General features: G+C 37.6%; 1 protein-coding gene across 3 annotated transcripts in view; it reads left to right on the top strand.

Annotated features, from left to right (window-relative positions):
• The window catches only part of SEC23A (SEC23 homolog A, COPII coat complex component), a 72618-nt gene extending 63267 nt beyond the window's left edge, over positions 1 to 9351 (top strand). For all 3 annotated transcript variants that reach the window (XM_073895133.1, XM_073895134.1, XM_025870148.2), the window contains one exon: positions 7957 to 9351. In XM_073895133.1, coding sequence (XP_073751234.1) covers positions 7957 to 8046 — 90 coding nt within the window. In that variant the 3' untranslated portion in view covers positions 8047 to 9351. The remainder of the gene's footprint in view (positions 1 to 7956) is intronic.
• Positions 9352 to 13201: the final 3850 nt, after the last annotated feature.

Here is a 13201-nt window from a genome sequence, read left to right as displayed (position 1 = left end):
TTGATTGTGATACTACTGGTGTGGTTATATAGGAGATTGTCTGTAACCTTGGGAGATGTATCCTAAAGGGGGTAAAATGTCATGATGCCTTCAACTTACAGAAATGATGCAACAAAAGAAAGAAAAGGAAACGTATAGAAACATAAAGCAACTGTGGCAAAATATTAATCAGTGAATTTAGGTATAGAGTATGTGGGTGTTCATTGTACTTTTTTCTCAACTTTTCTATACATTTGAATTTTTAAAAAATAAATAGTTGAGGAAGAACAAGGTAATGTAGGATTTTGAGCCTGGGTAACTAGGAGAAATGTGCCAGTAAGTGGGAAGGCAGAGAGAAAATGTTTGATTTTAGGCACACTGAATTTGAGATAACATCTAGATGGCCAGATAGAGCAGGCTATTAGAAATTTGGGTTTGATGATCAGGGCAAGAATGTGAAAGTTGATCATGGACAAGTGATACTTAAAGTCATCACAGTGAATACTTGTTCAGGGAGAGTTGAGAGGCAAAAGAAAGACAAGATAAACCCTTGAGGAAGTACAAGTGGTAGGAGTATTTTGTAATAGAGAGGTGGAAGGAATATGAAAAGAATACCATACTATGTCATAATAGGTGAGGGAGGGCTTTATAGAAAGAAGGAAGGGTGTTAACAAATTCTGAGATGCTGCAGACCTTTGAAGGAGGATGAAGACTTAAAAAATGTGGATGGATTTGAAGACTAGGAGGTCATTTGTGGCCCTGGTAAGCAGTTTTAAATAGTTGTTGAGTACAAGATAGATTGTAAGGAATTAGTGGGTGGTAAAGAAATGGAGGTTGTAAGTGTTAATGGTTCTTTTGCAAATTTAGTCTGAGTTTGGGTAGTAGGATAGAAGGATGATTCTTATTCGGATAAGAACACAGAACTTATTTGTAGACCAAGTGCAAGATGCTGATAAAAGAACAGCGTATAGATGTTTAAGATCCTCAAAAGCAGACAGTGTGATCACAGCACTGTATGGAGTTGAAGCATTGTTAAGGAGGCAGGACATTTCCTTCTGCAGAAGCAAATGGTAGGAAGGGTAATGACAGAGAAAGATGTTGAGAACAGAATGCTCATATTGGGTAATTACCTGTTACTTTTCAATAATAGTGGATTATTCACTAAGAGTGAGATATGCTGGGGTTAAAGGAATAGAAAACAGAAAAGATTTAAAAACAACTATAAGGAATATAAGAAAGCAACAGCTGGTGAACAAAAGGCTTTTATAGCAGTGAGGGCCCATTTTATTTACAAACAATTTCTAGAGTTTGTTTCCATTATGTTTTTTAACCATGCTTTGTAGTTCAGGCATTGCATCAAAGATGAAAGACTTTGGGGGTGATTTAGCACTGGAGATAAGAAAGATGGACACATTAAAGGGAGTGCAGTGATGTAGAGCAATGTTAAATGACTGTGAGGTCCAGGCTGGGTAGAAGATGTAGTAATTAGGATTAAGGCCCCTTCCCTTTAAATATAGAGGTGCCTCAAAATTTTGCCCTGATTTCTCTGCATACATTGTTTTTCTGGGTGATTACACCCCTGTGGCTTCAGATTTCATCCAAGGCTAACTTGCAAATCTCCACCTTTGGTTTGACTTCACCTTGAGCTATAGCCTGGAATTTCCATAACTGTCTGTTACACATCACTGGAGCTTCCTGTACACATTTCATAAGCAACATGTCCCAGCTTGAACTTACTCTCATTTATACCATCTTGGTCTGCTTGACTTTCCTATTTTTACAGAGGACCCCACCATTCTCTCAATTCCCAAGGCTTGGAACTTTAGTCATTTGCATTTTATTTTCTCCCTTCCACCCCTAGTTACTCACAAATGGTTTGATCTCTTGCTCCTATCCATTCCCTCCTTTCCCTGTCACTAACAGGTCAGGCCCTTGTTACTATTCACATAGATTGTCAGTGCTTCAGCCCTGTTTCTTCCATTTTGGCAATGGCCAGAGTCATCTCCCTGAAGCAGTTCTAAGTTAATCTCTGGGGCACCTGGGTGGCTCAGTCGTTTAAGTGTCCAACTCTTGGTTTCGGCTCAGGTCATGGTCTCAGAGTCATGAGATCAGGCCCTGTGTTGGGCTCTGTGCTCAGCGCAGAATCTGCTAGAGATTCTCTCTCTCCCTCTGCCCCTCCCCTGGCTCATGTGCTCCCATGCTCTCTCTCAGATAAATAAATAAAATCTTTAAAAAAAATTAATCTTTAATAACCTCCTTTGGAATTACATATAACTCTTTATATTGCTTTTGAGGGTCCTTTGTTGCATAATCCAAAGTTTTCCCACTTTTAGCTACTGTTTTGCCTTTTTAGCCAACTAGATTTCTTATTTCACTTTGAATACAGTAAGCATGTTACCATCTTTGTGGCTTGTCCCTAGTAGTCTCCTATGTCACCACATGGTAGCCATCCCTTAAGGCTGGGTTCAAAGTTCACTGACTCCATGAAACTTCCTCTTTTTCTTTTTCTTTTTTTTTTTTTTTAATTTTATTTATTTATTTGAGAGAGACAGCATGAGCAGGTGGGAGGGGTAGAGGGAGAGGGAGAAGCAGACTACCTGCTGAGCAGGGAGCCCGATGCAGGACTCGATCCCAGGACCCTGGGATCGTGACCTGAGCCGAAGGCAGATGCTTAGCTGACTGAGCCACCCAGGTGCCTTCCATGAAACTTTTTTTATGATTGCATGACTCGTTTGATATAATATCCCTGCCCCTTCATTCCTTTTTTTCATCCATTTCTGATGGCCCTTATGAGTAATGACTGTCATTTTAATTTTTGACTTTCCACAGTACCTTAAACATAGCATGTATTGAGTATAATAGATTTGGGCAGGAGAACAGAGTTTAGAGTATGGGGGCTTTGTGGAGGTATTTAAGAGTTAAGGAGCCTTTATAATATAGATAAATAAATTGAATCCATGGTCTAAAAGTCTTGAAAGGTAAAGTTTTTATGGTAAGGAAAGGAGCTTACTCTTGGAAAGTGTGGAAGGGGTATAGCATGTGAGAGAAAAAAATTTGTGCCCATATAATGCATATACATACGCATTATCAGTATCACCCTCACCATTCCACTTGCTGTGAAACGAAAAGTCAAATACACTACTGTGATGTGGAAGTTTGGAATACAGAATATACAATGAATCAGCCTTTCCATTTTGCTTGAGTCATCTGAGTATTGAATTTAGTTCTGGATCTCACAACTTAAGAGAAACTTACTTAAGAAAAGAAAATTGAAAGAAGATAGGAAAGTAGGACCAATTAATAAAGTTCATGGAAATGGTGATTAGTCATTATGGAGAAGAGGAGCTTAAAGGATGCTTTAAAATGGTATTTGTCAGGGGTCCCCTATCAAATGCCCTTAGGGGCCAGGTGAGTAACAAATGAGTGAAGCTCTTTTAAGAAAATCTGATGCTCTCAGTGAAGAGGCAATACCTGGTGCTCTGGTGGACTAGGGTTTGTGGGAAGAATACAGAAATCCTTTTCTAAAGGGGGTAGCTGTTCCTCCCCTCTAGCTGATTGTTGCCATTTACATAATTTATTTAACAAAACGTTGTGAGCCCACATTAATGCAGACCAAATAAAATATATCTTTGTGGCTGAATTTCTACATTAAAAAGTGTAGTTTAGTTCATGGAAATAAAACTTGCTTCTTGCTTTTCTGGGTTTAAATTACAACATGGGGGCGCCTGGATGGCTCAGTAAGTAGAGCTTGTGACTCTTGATCTCAGGGTTGTGAGTTCAAGCCCCTTATTGGGTTTGGAGCCTACTTAAGAAAAAAAAATAACAACATGGAGGTATAGTTGGTATGCTTATAAAGAACTTGAGCTGTTAAACATGGAGAGGCATCATTCTGAGCTGGTAGTTGAAAACTATAAGTTACTTATCTTTGCCTTTTCTTCTTTGTTACAGAGTTTAATAATATGTGCTTGATATGCACAGTAAGACTCAGTAAATATTAGTTATTATTAGTTTTCCTTGTTATCAGTGGGGAAAAATAAGTCTCTCCTTAAGATCTTTTATTTTTAAAGATTTATTTATTTTAGAGAGAGGGAGAGAGAATCTCAAGCAGACTCCCTGCTGAGTGTGGAGCCCGATGCTTGATCCCATGACCCCTGAGATCATGACCTGAGATGAAATCAAGAGTTGGATGCCTAACTGACTGAGCCACCTGGGGGCCCCAAAGATATTTTAAATAGGAAAGAAAACCTGTTTTAAACTTTGAAGTTTAATTATTATGACCTGGAAGTAGAGGCATTAGAGGCATAAACGAGAGCTCTAAGGTCTTTCTTGACCTATGCCTTTTTTTTTTTTTTAAAGATTTTATTTATTTATTCATGAGAGAGAGAGAGGCAGAGGGAGAAGCAGGCTCCCAAGGAGCAGGGAGCCTGATGCAGGACTCGATCCCAGGACCCTGGGATCATGACCTGAGCCGAAGGCAGATGCTTAACCATCTGAGCCACCCAGGCGCCCGACCTATGCTTTTTATAAGAGAAATTATGTTAATATTTTTATAGATAATAATAACTGATAAACTGAATCTATACTGTTTTAGTTCCTGTGCTGAGCTTCTTATGCACACCTGTTTAATCATTAAAACACTCTTATGAGGTGGTTACTATTAACTCTTTTTCAGAAGAGGAATTAGGCTTAAACATCCTAAGTAATACCCAAGATAACATAGCTAAACTGTGGCAGGGTCTGGATTTGACCCTAGACCATTCTGACTGGAGAATCTGAATTTTTAATCATTAAGCTAAATCAGTGATTACAATTTAGGGCGTTAACTTGGTAGTCAAGCATTTTACTAAAAATTATACAATCTTACATTTTAGTTTTCTTTTTGTCAGCAATCAAGTACCCAGCGGTAAGTTATATCCATGATGGCCTGAAGAGGGCGCCACTGCAACACTGCTTCCCCACTGCTGTCGCGCTTCTACGCTCAGTGATAGCTTGGCTCTTTCTGCCTAATCGTGGATATATTTTAAGGAGAAAAAGGGTGCAGTTGAAAAATTAAGATCAGCTGCAAATTTTTGATGTTTGAGTTGAGCATATAATTTCAAATAAGATCTCTACAGTATATAAATTAGAAAATTGATGAGTATTTTGTCTTGACTGGGAGAAATAGATCTGGGATTGGGTGAATTGAGGTGGAAAACGTGTAAATTGAAAGAAAATCAGGAATAGTTAAAGAAAAAAAGCAAGAGTTACCAGGTTATTATTAGTCTAAGTCATATCTTTGAGGCCTTTGCTTCTCTGTGTTAACTATGAATGTACGATAAGGAAAAATATTTCAGTGTTATAAAATAATAGATTTTTCAAAAGAGGTAATAATATAGCTCAAACATGTTGTATTCCTGCTATGTGTCAGGTATTGTTCTGGTTTCCTTACACAGTTGAACTCGTTTAATCATTATAACAACCATATGAAATAGGTCCTGTTGTTATCTTTATTTTACAAATGAGGAAACAAAGACACAGAGAGGTTAAGTAACGTATGTTCCTCAAAGTCATACAAGCAGTAAGTGGCTGAGTGAGGAATTGAGGCCATGCAGTCTGGCTCCAAACTCCAAGCTCTTATTCCCAGTGCTGTTGTCTCCCTTCATTGTCCAATTCTTCACGTTTTTATAATTAACGTATGAAAACACATAATAAAATCGATTTTCCTTTATTCAGGAGAGGTTACGGCATGTCTGTGGCAATGCCGGACTAGAATTTACAAGAGCTATAAATTCCCATCTCCTATTTGTTACCCACTTGCTGATCTCTAAAAATTACTTCTTTGTTTTAGGTTTCTTATATTTACTTATAAATGAGAACTTGAGTATGGGGTGAAAAATTTAAAAATCCAGATATGAAATCTTTCAGAAAACCTTTTTCTTGCTACAATAGAATTTCACTATTAGTGGTTTGGATTAGTGAAAGTCATTCTGTCAACACAGTTTTTATTAAAATAGAAGTTAGGAATTTTCCTTAACTCTTGTTAATTAGAACCCACGGAGATCAATTAAAATGACTTGAATGAAAACAGTAAGCATAGTTTATTTTAAAAATACTGTAAATGTACTTCCTTCCAGCTGGCATGTCTGTTAAAATACGTGCAATTTCTTTTTTTTTTTAATTTCATTTATTTATTAGAGCACAATCGGGGAGGAGCAGTGGGGAAGGGAGAGGGAGAGGGAGAGAATCCCTTAAGCAGACTCCTCACTGAACACAGGGCCAGACATGGGGCTCGATACCAGGATCCTGAGACCATGACCTGATCAGAAACCAAGAGTCAAATGCTCCTGAACCACCCAGGCACCCCAAAATATGTGCAATTTCAGTTTTATTTAGTAGTCAGGCAGCAATAATCTCACCAAGCCATTTATTTATTCCTTAGTAGTGATAAAGCGCCAATACATTCAAGACAAATGGACACTGGGGCACCCAGGTGGCTCAGATGGTTAAGCGTCTGCCTTCAGCTCAGGTCATGATCCCAGGGTCCTGGGATCGAGCCCCACATCGGACTCCATGCTTGGCGGGGAGCCTGCTTCTCCCTCTTCCTCTACCATTCCCTCTACTTGTGCTCTCTCGCTCTCTCTGTCAAATAAATAAATAAATAAAATCTTTAAAAAAAAAAGACAAATGGACACTTCACCACTGTAAAGATTAAGCTGGGTATGTAGCTATTCTGATTCTGCAGTGCAAATCTGATCCTGACCACTTGGGGTAGTGCAGACTCCACCAGTTAAAGGACATGGTTCACAGCAAGCCTGCCCTCAACTTGAGGTGCCGGCTGTAAGCAGGATCCTGCACCTCTGACCAACTAGCCACAAATCTGTATGGGTGTGTGTGGGGGGTGTTCCCCACACCCCCCACCCCCACCTCAGGTTTGACAGCTTCCTAGAACAACTCATAGAACTTGGGAAAGCACTGTATTTATGATCACAGTTTTATTATAAAGATTGCAAATAAGAACCAGGGAAGAGACCCCACAGAGTGAAGTCTAGGAGGGTTTCAGATACAGAGCTTCTGTGTTCTTTCCCTGTGGAATCAGAATGTGTCACCTTCCTAGCATACTGATAAATTTGTTAGGAAGTTCCACTGAGCTTTGGTATCCAGAGTTTGTTTCTTTACTACCACGCCTGATTGATTGAATGTCCAGCTCCCTTCTTCTTTTCCCTCCCTTGACCTCACTTCCTCTCCCTAGAGGTCAGGCTTTTTTTTTTTTTTTTTTAAGATTTTATTTATTTATTTGACAGAGACAAAGCGAGAGAAGGAACACAAGCAGGGGGAATGGGAGAGGGAGAAGCAGGCTTCCCGCTGAGCAGGGAGCCTAATGTGGGGCTTGATCCCAGGACCCTGAGATCATGACCTGAGCCCAAGGCAGACGTTTAATGACTGAGCCACCCAGGCACCCCGAGGTCAGGCTGTCTTAAATCCCCAAGTCCTCTAATCACATGTTGATCTTTCTGGTGACTGGCCCCCATCCTGATTCATCTCATCTCAAAGCATGAACTCAGCTGTGATCCGAGGGGTTTATGAATAACAAAAACATTGGGGCGCCTGGGTGGTTCAGTTGGTTAAGCGACTGCCTTCGGCTCAGGTCATGATCCTGGAGTCCCGGGATCGAGTCCCACATCGGGCTTCCTGCTCAGCAGGGAGTCTGCTTCTCCCTCTGACCCTCTTCCCTCTCGTGCTTTCTATCTCTCATTCTCTCTCTCTCTCAAATAAATAAACAAAATCTTAAAAAAAATAACAAAGACATTATTAGGAAATTCCAAGGATGTAGTAACTCCCTCTGAGGAACCAGGGATAAAGGCCAGTCTGATTATTTTACAACAGGAGCATAGGCATTATTCTGCTTACAATGGTTCCTTGTCTGTTTTAAACATTTGCTTATACATTTTAAGGTATTACTCTGTTTTAACCATAGCAAATATCTTTCTTTTCCTCTAGGAATCTGGAGCACCTATTCTCACAGATGATGTTAGTTTACAAGTGTTTATGGATCACTTGAAGAAACTTGCTGTGTCAAGTGCTGCTTGAAGTGCTAAACATTTTAAGGACACTTAAGAAGATGAAATATTTCAATTTCATTTTTTTCCTTTTTCAGTTTATCTGTGGAAACTAACAGAGGTATCTCTCTAGACTATTAGTATTAGTATGGTTTGAGACAACATGTGGAAAAATGTTCACATTTGTAGATTAAGCTGGAATATAAGAGCAATAAGAACAAATTTATTTTGTTTGCCACAGTATTATGACTGGTTTTAGAAATCTGAGGTCTTTATAACTTAATTATGTTAAAGAGTAAAAATAGAGTTGGCCTTGTACTACAGAGATGTAACTTGTTTGTATATTGCAGAAAAATCCAAAGTGGCACTGAATGTCCTTGCTGACTTTTTGAAAACTTGTTTCTTGATTTTAACCAGAAAGTGAACAAAATCATCAACAGTAATGATAAATGTGAACATTTTTGCCTGTTCATTGAAATATATCCGTGATTTTCAAGCACTTATGCGTATACTTTTTCTGTACTTATTCTGTTAAGGCAGATTTATTTTTATGATGATTTGCTTAGGAATTATTTGACTTTATATGAGGTAATTTTCACAAAGATAATTTAATGTTTTTGGTCTTTTGGAAAAATAGTTTAGAGATGAAAAATTTCTGGGGTAGCAGTTCCATAACAGACAAAAAATGTGAAATTCCCATAAAGTACCCAACTTACATCATTAGACATGATAATTTTTTTTAAAAAGGGTGATATCACGAAAAGAAACCATTTTGTCATAATGTATTTTAGGAAGTCTGCAGTAAAATAACTGTTGTCACTACTAAACCAAAATTGATTTTTACTGCATGGTTATGTTGTTTCCCCTTGTTTTCTGAGGTAAATTTTACGTATATCCTTCAGTATTTTAACACTATTTTGGGAGTTTACATATTTTTATTTTTGCTTCCATTTTGTGAAATGTATTAAGTTCTTATTGAAACAGTATTATATTTTGTTGAATGATATCATGTGGTGATGCTCAGTTTTATTTTGATTTATTCATTAGTATCATTCACTTTTACCTTTTAAAGTTTACTTGTAGCAAATGTTTACATTGCTAAAGCCAGATGTTTGACAATGAAATTTATACCAAGTACTGCAAATAAAAGGTGGTGCTATGATAAATGCTTAGAAGGACAGTTTGATGATTGTACTTGCATGAACAAATCATATGATAAAACAAATTTAAAAAAATTGTTTATATGTTATATTCAGTTAAATAAATTGCTCTGTTCCATTTTATTTGAAATGAACTGTGCTAGGCCTAAATACCAATAAAATATACTTTTTCTGTGTTTTCCTGCTTATTTTGAAGTCTAGTAAAGCCTGAGAAGCCTAATGTAAAATTAGAGCAGTTACAAAATCTGCTATGAGCAGATGAAAAAGTGTTCATTTTTTTAAAAATGACAGCTTTATTGGGATATAATTCACATACCACACAGTTCACCCATTTAGAGTGTATAGCTCAGTGGTTTTTAGAATATTCAAAGTTTGTAATCAATACCACAATCAATTTTAGAGCATTTTCATCTTCCCCAAGGTAGTTGTTTTTGCTATAAGGAAACTGTGTTTTGGAGTTAACATATTTTGAATTGAATTAAGCCCCTGTGATGATGATACATGTTTAATTTGCGTGGCCCCTTAACTTACACTCTTTAAGAATGCATTGTTATTCTTGAGTGATAAGTCAGTACTTACCACAAAACTGTCCTTTACTTCTAAATCAGTTACAGCTGAAGGTGCTAAAGTACCTCTGTATTTAAGGGATAAGGAGGAACAAATATATCATCATACCCCCATTTAGGGTTGAAAGAAAGCACCTGGGATCTGTTTGTGTATAATTTAGCTATTACTAAATTGCTATCTATTTAAATAGATTATTGAGGGATGCCTGGGTGGCTCAGTCAGTTGAGTGTCTGCCTTCGGCTCAGGTCATGATCCCAGGGTCCCGGGATCGAGTCCCGCATCGGCTGCTTGCTCAGTGGGGGAGCCTGCTTCTCCCTCTGCCCTGCCGCTCCCCCTGCTTGTGTGCGCTCTCTGTGGCAAATAAATAAAATCTTCAAATAAAAAAAGATTATTGAAGAAAGAAATGTTTAACCCTTTTAATGAAATTTAGAGTAGATAAAGAATATTTGTTAAATAGCACTGGTATGTCCACAACTATTTTGTAATTCACTATTGAACCTACTACCCCTAGTGGCCTTATCTCTAAAAACAACTTTAGACATCATCTTTGTACACTTACATTTTGTTGTAACAAGATAAACTTACTCTTTTATTGGCTGATTCCAAAAGTGAGCTGACATTTTCTCTATCCAGGGCCCCACCTGATAAACTTCCCTCTTATATTTCCCTAGCCCATGGACTGCACCTGATGAATGTGCTTGTTGTCTAGTCCAGGCCAGAAACCAATGAATCATTTTCAGTTCTTACTCTCCACAACATCTTTAGTAACCAAATTCTACCAGGTCAGCCTCTTTAATATCTCCCTGTTCTGTTTGTTGCTTTCCATTTTACTGCTCTTCTGCCTTCATCGTATCTCATGTGATTGGCGCAACAGCCTTCTAACCAGTCTGCTTTCCCCAGTCTCCTGCAGCCCTCTCTTCAGTTCACTGAAATACAAATTTGATTATGTCATTCCCTTTGCCCTCATAATGAACTCCAAACACTTTGACCTGGTAACATTGGAAACTACACATCAGTTGGATCCCAGGTGTCCCTTGGAAAATAAGCACAAAAGACACAGTTGAAAAGGTATAGTATTGGAGAGGGGTCTCTAGTTCTACCTAAGCATTAGTCTTAGGTGTGGTATTTGGGATTTATACAGTGACAAAAGCAAATGCCTTCTTCACTGGCTGTTACAAATTAAATGCTGTGGCTTGCTGCCCTTGGTTTATTTTAAATGAAAATAATTATTCAGTTACTTTTCAAACACTACCAACAAATTAAGATTATTTGCTTTCTGATGCCTATATTTACATTTTTGTTTTCATTTTTCCAGTATACACACATGCATACTTTTTGTGCTTTTTTGTGTTTGATTTATATTCATCAAGTAATTCAGATGTTTCTCTTGTTTGCTTTTTAATAGTTTACCTTATGAAATTAAAACATCTTCCTTATTTTCATTCTTTAATAGAGAAACAAACTCTATCTAGGCTTAATGTATTATTATCTGGTGACTATAATCATTGGTATGCAATACTAGATATGGAATAATCTAGTCACTAAAACGCAGTCACTAAATAAATTCAGATTTTTAAGATTTTATTTATTTATTTGACAGAGACACAGCGAGAGAGCACAAGCAAGGGGAGTGGGAGAGGGAGAAGCAGGCTTCCCACCAAGCAGGGAGCCCAATGTGGGGCTCGATCCCAGGATCCTGGGACCATGACCTGAGCTGAAGGCAGACGCCCAACGACTGAGCCACCCAGGCGCCCCTAGCCATGTATTTTTAAAAGTTAAGGATAACAAAGATCAAACCAGGATATAAAACTTTCAAACCCGAATATATAACTTCCAAACCGGTGGAGGAAAAGTAGCAATAAAAGCAAGCTGATCAGTCAAAAGGCAAGAAAGGTGAAAAAGGCAGCAGAAGGAAAGCATGGTAAATAAGAGAAAAAAAAATGGATTAATGCTTTTTAGTGTATTTTATGAAAATAGAAAATATCTACTTAATGGCCTTTCACTGTAATGAACAAAATCATATATAGTATTTTGAACCTTCTGTAAATTTGTCTTAAATCTTCATAAAAATTTATCTTTTCACAGATCCATGCTTTACCAAGTATAGTCAGACTCATCAGTCTTTTTTCATAGTTGATCATGAAGAACACATTAATTTCAAAAGTTTTTTTTTCATTTGAAGCAAAAGATACACAAGTAGGAAAGCTCTCAAACTTTGATAGTCATAAAACCATTTTTACAAATTTCATAAATCCCTAAATTCTTAAAACTGTTTATTCAGAATTGATGCTAGCAGCTTTCAAAAAGCTTCTTGGTAGAGGGACGCCTGGGTGGCTCAGTTGGTGAAGCGTCTGCCTTCGGCTCAGGTCATGATCCTGGGGTCTTGGGATCGAGCTCCACGTCTGGCTCCCTGCTCAGCAGAGAGCCTGCTTCTCCCTCTCCCGCTGCCTGCCTCTCTGCCTACTTATGCTCTCTATCTGTCAAATAAAATATTTAAAAAAAAAATTTCTTGGTAGAAAGATTTCCACTGTAATATATAAGCTACAAAATTCAAGATAAATTCCTATTACGTTTGGTAAAACCCTCCAAAGTTTTTCTTCTTTTGCAAAAATGAGCGCAAATGGCTGAATGATGGTGCACGTTGGCATTAGATCCATTGGTATCGAACAAATGTTCAGTTACAGATCAAGGCATTTGAATACTGCTGTTTTAATTTTTTTTCTGGCCATGCAAGACAAACGTCTTCTGTTACTTTACAGGTGTTCTTTGACATTTGATTCTTCAGTGTATATGTCTTTTTTCTTACATTTTGTTATTGCATATTTAATTGCCTTCTCTGTAGTTTCTATGTGCTGATCTAAAGCTTAGTGTCTTACTATGCATTGTTCAAGCCTGGTTTAGACTGCAACTACTTTGAGTTTTGACTAACCTCATCTGAATCTTTACACCAAGAAAAATCTCTAAATTTTGCTACTGATTTAATGGTTTATTTTCTTGGTTAGTCTTTTCGTTTTAAAACAAACAGCAGTTAATAAAGACAAATTTTACTTGTAAAGATACTCAAATTCAGTAAAAGATTCCATGTAGGCACTAAAAATATGCACTTGGAAAAATTACACTTCAAAGTTCACACTTTGTTATTGCTGTTTTAACATTATTCACAAACAAAAACTCCCAAGTTTAGAGAGAATTGTTTCTTCATCTTTGTGGTTACTAGGCTAGTGTAGTTTACTTGAACCTACTGTTTAAACAGCAGGATATTTAGTACCATGGGTATTGAAGAAACAAACTCTCCCCACCTCCACCTAGGGAGCTGAAATGAATTAAAATGTGTTACTAACTTACCCTCCAAGTTGAAGGGTGTCTATGTAGTTGGGACTGGACTCTATCTAACTGGGAGTCCTCTGAATTAAGTTGCATACAGAATATAATGTTTATTAAAGGATAAGTAATAAGAGT

Source organism: Callorhinus ursinus, unplaced genomic scaffold (genome assembly GCF_003265705.2).
Source record: "Callorhinus ursinus isolate GAN/ISIS: 27379988/994484 unplaced genomic scaffold, GSC_fseal_2.0 scaffold8, whole genome shotgun sequence".
Taxonomy (NCBI): Eukaryota; Metazoa; Chordata; class Mammalia; order Carnivora; family Otariidae; genus Callorhinus; species Callorhinus ursinus.
Note: the sequence above shows the minus strand (reverse complement) of the source record. Positions and strands in the feature narration are given on the sequence as shown.